Below are 7,940 nucleotides of genomic sequence, written 5' to 3' on the forward strand. Positions count from 1 at the left end.
GGTGAAAGAACGATGGGACTTTTATTCGGATTTCAGTAGTCGTAAGAGATGCTGAGTTTATTGAATGATGGCAAAGTTCGGCAATTTTTCCTCTCTGTAAATATCGTGATAAATTCTCCAGTTCCAAGAAAAAGCGACTGCAAAGCTGAAATTTGCCACGTTGATTGACGATGCTTCGATGCATAAATGCACAGTTTGAGCAAATTAAAAATTGTAAACCTGAGTTTCCAAAGTTACTCGCATTAAAGAAGGCAAATTAAAAAATTCCCAGCTCCAAACCAACAGGAAGAGAAACCTAAACTCTCTCATATTGATTGCACACATTTAAGAGCGTAAATCCCCAAAATTTCAAGGAAAACTAAACGCGGATTGATTCTGAAAAAATTGGAAAACTTGAAGTTGTAAACGACCAGCTTTGAAGCAAACAAATCCTTTAAAAGTTCCCAACTTCAAGCTGAACTTTTTTGCAATGATTGCCGACACTAAAGTGCGCAAATCCTAAGAATTTTAAGCAAATTGGAGTGCGGCACAAATCGGGAAACCTGAACTTGTAAGTCGCGTGCTTTCAAGCGAGGAAGATTTTAGAAAACTCGCAAGTCGAAGCTGAACTGAGCAGAAATTTGAACATTTTTCGATTGAATCCAGACGCTTAAGTGCGCCAATCCTGAAAATTTCCAGCAAATCGAAGAGCGGAATGATATTGAAGTTGCAACTGACTTCTTTACTTGCTAACTTCCACGCATCATCCACTTAATCTTCTTCACATGGGCTTGAAGAAATTAGAAAGTCTTTAACTGAACTTAAACGGAACTAATAAATGTAACATAAAAATTAGGACAAAATTGTGTCCTCGATGATAAAGCAACGATGTGTAATCGCATAGCAAAACAGAACATTATCGCAATAATTAGAACATTCCAGGTTTTGAAGAGATTATTCCTTGCTTATTGAAATATTCCAAAAATGCATCAAATTTATTATTAAAATAATTCCTCGTTAATCGGGCCATATTACACAACTCGCTGAAATGATGCAAGCTATTAGTGACTAAGAAGGAGCGTGGAAAAATGAACATTTCTGGAAAAATGTACGCAATACGCCTTCGCGAATTCGAATGTCTTCCGGACGTTTCGCAAGCACGAGCGGCGTGTATCTTCAGCAGTGTTTCGCGCGAAGCTTACACTAAGACTCAGAACTGTTGCCTTGCACAGCATGAGAGTGTTGATTTTTCACCTCAAACCCGTTCTTGTGACGCTTTAAAGGAATAACAAGCGAATAGTCCTAGAGGAAGCAAATTATCAATGAAGCTTGAAAAATAAAGAACCGGAGCAATAAAAGTAGAGCAAACTTACCACACTCTATGAAGTCGAATAACTCATTGGAATATCCAGGGGACGCTTGCACGAAAACCAGGCAAAGAACGACTTTCCAATGAGCAAACATGGCAGAAATCCAACGAATCTTCGATAATAAAACTGTCAAGTGGTTTATTTATGCGGCAAATTAGTGTCGAAGCGTTTACAAAATTACAATCGCCGCTAAAATCCTTATTATCGCTTTTATACAATTTTCGAATGGATTTGAAGTGCGCGCAAAATATTAAATGGTACCAGCGCAGTGCTGATCGATGACGCAATTTGCACCCACTAGCGAAGCTATTAAACATATTTTCTATTCACAAATAAACTCCTCAATTAGTGGCTTAGATGCAAAATCCTTCGTCGTCGTTGTTGTCGGCTTCTTGGGATTCAATCACACTGAGCAGCATGTGTTTGGGAACTTCGCTTCCTCTGATTTGTATGTTGTAGCACACCAGCTCCATTTTGGCCAGGCTTTGCCGCAAAACGTGAGTTTTTCTTGACACCTCCCTGTTGCCTGAATAGGACAGACCTGGAAAAACAGTTACAACAAGCGTCCGAGATCTATGGCACCTTCACATCTTACCCAGGAAACCGGTGTTGATTGCTCGCACAAAGTTGCAGAGTTTAAAGCAGTCGCTCACATTCCCCGATCCGAGTGTATTAATGCATTTTCGCATCAGCTCGCCCGTGAAGTCAGCAATTCCCAAGATAAAATCATACTGCGTGAATAGCAATTGAATTTTCTGCTGATCCTCGTCCTCGAACTGGAAACTCCGATTGATGTCCACCCAGTTACCAATGGAGTCCTGTTTAATGTACTGGTAGAAGCACAAGGCCTCAATGAATTCCTGCATTCCAGCAGTGAAAGCCCGATGATACAAATAGCCGTCGTGCCTGCGAAGCTCCAAAGCAATGGCTTTGAAATTCGTCGAGCATAAAGTGGAAAGTCTGCTTTTGGCCTCTTCTAACACCGAGTTTCTTTTCTCCTCGCTGAAAGTTTTTCCGTCCAGGTCAATGTATATTCGTGCTTCTTAGTCAATAGCCTTACATGTCTGTGCTGATATTATGAAGCAAAAAAATGATGCGCTTTGCTTCAATAGTAATGTCTCTTCCCAGCTTTACAATGCGCTCGTGGCGATCATGCTTTTCGTCCAATTCCACTGCAAAGGCCCTGAAGAGTTTAATGACACGGTTATTTTCATCAAGCGATTCCAGCACTTCCTTGGCCTGTTGCCCGACTGTAGGCTTATTGCGTTTGGAACGGTAATTTCCTGAAAAAAATGCGTTACATTTTCAGTTACAAACGACTAATTCTGCCTGAATTCAAGCTCCAAACCCCCCTCATTTTGATCTTTGAGATGAGTGAAAAATCAGTTTTTGCGATGTTTTTTCGAACTTTAGAGCCTGTTCTTTAAACATTGCCTTTCTAACAACGAATAACACATTCTGTTGTTTACCCTGTCTTCTAATTAATTCTATTGCTTTTTGTTTAGATAAAATTGTGCTGTGAATTGTGAAAATATTACTGTTTTGCCTTACCTTTGGACTTAGACATTACAACCCAAAGAAAACCCAACAATACTGCAGAATCTCTAAAATTGATAAACAAACGGCGTTTGTCAACAAACCACAGAGGTTAGTTTATTAATGACATGCAAACAGAGATGCAAAGGTCTCGTTGTCTTGCCACAGTCCAGACAAGGACACCAAATAGGACATCAGTCCTTCAGCTTACAGGGACATCGTTTATAATCCCAGTGTGAGGGAATAGGAAACAAATAAAGCAGTTTATGATAATAAGCACCAAATATTTAATTAATAATTGTTGATTTAAAGGGAAATGCATTAAAACTCCAAATAAATTAAATAACAAAAAAACAAAATTGATAAAATTAGTCTAAATTTGAAAATCTTTAGGGCGAACATTCCCAGTAGCGCAATTATTAGAGGAGAAGCACCAAATAAGTGTTAAAATTAGCTAGTTTATCACTAAATTGGTAAACACAACAACGAGTCTTGGGCTCCTCGCCGCGCTAATGTACTATTAACTTATTGTCACTGAGTTTCACTCTAAAATAAAGTTTTTGAGCCTTGATGTGCAGCAGTTACTTTTTTTATATAGATGCGGACAAAAATCCAAGACCGTAGAAGGTATTTGTCAATAGTTTCCGTCAACAATTTCTACTAAAACTAAGCTTACGCGCCTTACAAGAGTTAGAATTATACATAATACATTTTTCAAACATATCACCTTTTCTCAATATGTACACAGTCTAGCTTTAAAAAACAGACAGTAAATTGCAAAAATTCAGCATTTGATGTAACAATAAATATATTATATTTCTATACATAAGCGGTGCCGCTTAAAATAGTCAGAGTCGACCTAAATATATGTGGGGGAGTTTTTCAAGCTGTGGCTGCAAGCTTGGCATATTTTGGCATTTTTTGGGTTGACTAATGTACACTTTGAGCACTCGGGGCCGCCGATCTCCATTGGCTGCTCCTTCCCGCTATATCTACTTTTGCTGCACATCTCACAGATCTCTTTCGCTAAATCATTCAAGTAAGTACAAGACTTGCATTGCCATTTCGATGATAGAACTACGAATTAATTGTAAACTGCGTTATTAATAGGTAATAAGTAATTACCTTACTTACTTTTTTCGGGTTCCGTTCGTTTTTTCTCTTCAACTGCATTCAATTGAGTAACTTCTGCGCTTTCCTTTGGCAGCTTGATCTTTGGGGCCGCCGCAGCACTAGACGAATAACTCGCTTGAATGTTTGTGTGAGTCAAAGCCGGCTTTGGCCCCTCATTGCCGATAACATTTTCATAAGAACTGCCCTGAGAATGCCGCCTTTCCTTTGTAGACGGCAAATTCCCTGCAAAGATCACAAGATTACAAGAAGTACTAATAATTAGCGGCTGAACCTTGAACTGCTTACTTTCGAGAGTTTTTTTCTCCATGTGCTCTAAAGCTTCCGTCATTTTCAGCGGCCGATCAGACACCGTAAGACTATTGAGCGCTTCGTCCAAATTCGTGGTTCTCACTCGTTGCCTCGGAGCTGCTTCTTTGGCATATTTTCGGTGCTTGCCCGAACTCAGGCCTAAAACGTCGCCGCGCTCCCCTAAGTCTTTACTGTAGCTGTTGAATAGACCATCAAACAATCGCTGAATTCGAAAAAAACCATCAAACTTACCCTTGCTGTTCCAAATTCCGAAACACATAATCCCAGTCCTCTTCCATTGGCGCTTGCTTGTCTTCTTGGCCGGATCCGGCAGCAATCTTCGACCCTCGGTCGCTTTCCAGAGTTCCATTAGAATCCAATCGAGGCCTTCGGCTTCTGGAGGCGGATCCTTCATCAACCAAGTCGTGTCCATTGCGCTTCTCAAACTCAATCAGCTGCGCTGTTGGGACTTGGTAAGCCGGTTGAATTGCTGAGGGGCCGTTAGGGAAGTAGAAGCCATTAACGGATGCAAGTGGTTGGTTTACAATCGGCATTTGGGGCGCGTAAGTGCCGTATCCATAAGTGTAAGTGCTGGCGCAGCCGTTGGTATGTGGCAAGCAAAATGGCACTAAAACATTTAAGTTGAGTGGCAATTTAAATTGGGAAAAGCTCGTAAATTACCTGGAGCGGTGACCAGCGGCTGAGGAAGAGACACATGATTATGTCCGACTAAAGCTGTAACATAACTAGGATTTTTTGGAACATGTACAAGGTTATTTGGAAGAGATCCATGACTAGCGGAGTTCGACTGCTCAATTCGGGCACTTCTCATTGGCGGTTGAAACCGCTTAGCGTTGTATTTATACGTAATATTGTTCACACATTGCTCGATATTTCCTGGACACTCAACACGATTTTCAAGGATATCCAGCCAGGACACGTGGAAAACTGCGGACACTTCCTCCCAAATGTGCTTCAAAATCTTAAAAATCAAACGGTTTTGGAAAGTTGTTAACGATTTCAACTAAGAATTTTACCTGGCATTCCACGTAGGCGACCAAACAGTCTCTGGACATATTGGAGACTCTGTCCGGACAAACCGGGCCATCCAAGACCAAAACACCATTTCCGATGTTCTTGTAACCCATTGCTTGGAATAAAGTCTCAGCGCCCATTAAATTAGCCTCGATTTGGTGCTTGTAAAATCCGCAATAAGTCTACAATATATGCAAAATAATTGCGTTGTTGAGTTGAAAATGGCCACATTGCCTTTATTTGTCGATACTCTTGGCGCCACGGTTGGGTCAACAAATTTGAAGCGTAGATTTGAAGAGAATTCCAGCCAGTCGTTGCCTTGTAGGCACTGAAATCCTTCTTAAACGCTGCAGATCTGTACAGGACGTCTTCGGTTTCACTATTAACGAATTTGTCTCTGTGATGGGCGACGAATAGAAACTCCGCAATACAATCTGCGAAAAATGAGTTTTGTGTTAAAACAGAATCAGACCAAGCGAAACAACTAGAAGGGAAAGCTGGGTTGTTTAGGACAAGTTAACACTTTAATTTAATAAGCTGTCGACTGCTGAGTTGGAGAACTACCTGAACAATGCAGGGAAAGTATAACTCAGCAGATAATAATTGTCAGGAACAATTAGAGGCTTAAAGCCCTCAAAACACTTACAAATTACACTAGGATGGTGTTACCTTCAAGTTTTGAGCGATGCACTATTTTCTCTCTGCTCTCTTCCATATCCAAATAGCTCAGATGTAGGTGATTGATTTTCAACCACAGATCTCGGTACTTTTCATGTGAATAATAATTCTCCATCACCATAATAGCTAAATTCCAAAACTATTCGTATAACATTCAAGGAAATAAAGAATGTCCGCAAGTTATTAATATCCAACAAGCGAAATAACAGTTGCCCAGTCACCTTAAATGAAGTATTTATGAGTAAATGCTCAAATAAACACCTCAATCCATGATGTTAACGTGGATATAAAGTGGAACAATTATTTCTCGAGATATTTTATAAATATTGTTATCTTGCCAGGGCTTTTGTTGACTTTTTACCTATCAATGTCACTGGAGGCTATACCCACAGACTTGCGCATGTCATTTAAGCAAGGAGCCGATTGCGATATATGCGCTAGACAATAAAAGCTGATATATTCACAAACTATAGTACAAAAAAACATTATTTGGATACTTTCATCGCTAATGCGAAATGCAGTGCAGAGTTAAATACAGTCGTTTCTTTATTTAAATTAAAAATTATAATATTTAAAGAACTGACGTCCATTTCAAATGATATTTTTTCTGAAAATGTCTTGGTTATTGACGGCCTTTAGCGACGTTGCTAAATCAACTTTAAAATTGGTCTTCTTAATAATATATTTACTATCTGTAATCTGCTTTGCTGTTTATTTGTGGTTATGCCTCCTAATGTTGTTATTTTTCGAAAGTCAACTGACTTTTGTTTCGTTTTAAAATACTTCGTGCCATACAAACTGTTTTAAAAAGTGAAAATGGGGGATAAAACTGCTTCAGTTTCCAAGGTATCACCATTATGTGAGTGTTTCCATACATAATTAGAAATGCCCTTTATTTTAATTTACTCAAATTATTAATGATAGAGTATAATTAAATAATAAGTGGTTTTTTAAATTTCTTAGAATCTACTACAAATTTAAAAACTTTTTCACCCAAAAAAAATCGTACTTCGGTTGGATTTGAGTGAAACATTGTCTTTGCTCTGTATTTAAACTCGATTCCGTTGTTATCTGATATTTTTTTAAAGGTGAGCAGCATTTGATGTGTGATGAAAAATTGCTTGCATTTGAGTGAAATTTTGTCTATTTAAATTCGGCTCCGTTGTTTTATGCGAACAGTTGAGTGAAAGAGCTTTCTGAGAAGTTTTTTTGAGGCGGGCTGGCATTTGATAAACAGCGCAACTTTAAACTTCAGGGTTTAGAATCCCCGGAAAAATCAGCTTTTACTTAGATTTGAGTGAAATATTGTCCATTTGAAGCTCGATGTCTTGGTATAGAAGTGGTAGTAGAAGTGAAATAGAAATGTTTAATGAATCTAAATGGGAAGTTATGAATTTTTAAAGAGAAGAATTTTAAAAATAGTAAAGTCAAGCAAGTCAGTCAAAGCAACTTTGCTTACAATAAATATCCAAACCAATTCTTTTCCAATATCCTCCATAACTCTTATTCCAATATCAAAACCAATTTTGTAGAAAATCGTCAATAAAAAAAAACTGAAATCGAACAGCATAGCAATGAGTCACCCAAAGGGCCAGCCAGCAAACGATTATATCATTATGTGAGCTCGGTGCGATTTTTATGTGATAAACACATTAGATTCGCATGAGTTTTATCGCAAAGCTGAAATCGTTCAGTCTGTTATGGGCAAGGGACTAAGTCGGTCGTCGGTTCTTTGCTCATGAATGAGATAAAAGTACCAATTTAGTGCCATTAAGGCACCAACAGTCGACCATCTTACCTGTTAATTAGTGTAATTAGTGTGCTGAGTGTAATCCACATTTATTTTCGACTTTGTGTGTATTTTCTTTGTGTGTGCTTTTGAATGTCTAATGATTTATAGACAATGGAGAATGGGGCCAG

The 7,940-nt window shown here is 38.8% G+C and overlaps 4 protein-coding genes across 4 annotated transcripts in view; 1 reads left to right on the forward strand and 3 right to left on the reverse strand.

The window, feature by feature from the left end:
* LOC109542716 overlaps positions 1-1,890 on the reverse strand; it is a gene marked incomplete in the record, with an annotated part of 5,274 nt that extends 3,384 nt beyond the window's left edge. The window contains 1 exon segment of the mRNA XM_048662254.1: positions 1,353-1,890. Within this exon segment, the coding sequence (XP_048518211.1) occupies positions 1,353-1,443 (91 nt within the window).
* Positions 1,471-3,015, reverse strand: LOC109542715 (translin-associated protein X). The gene is made up of 4 exons (XM_019912050.2): positions 2,901-3,015; positions 2,410-2,632; positions 1,945-2,351; positions 1,471-1,890 (listed from the first exon to the last, which is right to left on the reverse strand). Exons 1-4 carry the CDS (start codon positions 2,914-2,916, stop codon positions 1,703-1,705), a joined length of 834 nt encoding a protein of 277 aa, XP_019767609.2. The 5' UTR covers positions 2,917-3,015; the 3' UTR covers positions 1,471-1,702.
* Positions 3,016-3,675: 660 nt separating this feature from the next.
* LOC109542714 (protein tamozhennic) lies at positions 3,676-6,410 on the reverse strand. Its single transcript, XM_019912049.2, has 8 exons — positions 6,012-6,410; positions 5,577-5,776; positions 5,345-5,524; positions 4,989-5,289; positions 4,560-4,935; positions 4,305-4,504; positions 4,020-4,241; positions 3,676-3,962 (listed from the first exon to the last, which is right to left on the reverse strand). Exons 1-8 carry the CDS (start codon positions 6,139-6,141, stop codon positions 3,745-3,747), a joined length of 1,827 nt encoding a protein of 608 aa, XP_019767608.2. The 5' UTR covers positions 6,142-6,410; the 3' UTR covers positions 3,676-3,744.
* A 352-nt stretch (positions 6,411-6,762) lies between these two features.
* Positions 6,763-7,940, forward strand: part of LOC109542711 (checkpoint protein HUS1) — a 7,033-nt gene continuing 5,855 nt past the window's right edge. Inside the window, exon 1 of the mRNA XM_048662252.1 lies at positions 6,763-6,879. The gene's annotated coding sequence lies outside the window, so the exon portion shown is untranslated. The remainder of the gene's footprint in view (positions 6,880-7,940) is intronic.

The sequence above is a fragment of the Dendroctonus ponderosae genome, unplaced genomic scaffold (genome assembly GCF_020466585.1).
Source record: "Dendroctonus ponderosae isolate FM_Combo_2020 unplaced genomic scaffold, Dpon_F_20191213v2 Dpon_F_20191213_10, whole genome shotgun sequence".
Lineage (NCBI taxonomy): Eukaryota > Metazoa > Arthropoda > Insecta > Coleoptera > Curculionidae > Dendroctonus > Dendroctonus ponderosae.

Excerpts from the sequence above, each read along its gene's own strand:
- LOC109542715 (XM_019912050.2), bottom strand. Across the intron at positions 2,352-2,409 it reads CATAATATCAGCACAGACAT|CGAGGAGAAAAGAAACTCGG; the intron begins GTAAGGCTATTG and ends AAAAACTTTCAG. Across the intron at positions 1,891-1,944 it reads AATCAACACCGGTTTCCTGG|GTCTGTCCTATTCAGGCAAC; the intron begins GTAAGATGTGAA and ends CTGTTTTTCCAG.
- LOC109542714 (XM_019912049.2), bottom strand. The coding sequence starts at position 6,141 with ATGGTGATGGAGAATTATTATTCACATGAAAAGTACCGAGATCTGTGG. Across the intron at positions 4,936-4,988 it reads GCCGCTGGTCACCGCTCCAG|TGCCATTTTGCTTGCCACAT; the intron begins GTAATTTACGAG and ends TAAATGTTTTAG. Across the intron at positions 4,505-4,559 it reads CGGAATTTGGAACAGCAAGG|CTACAGTAAAGACTTAGGGG; the intron begins GTAAGTTTGATG and ends TCTATTCAACAG.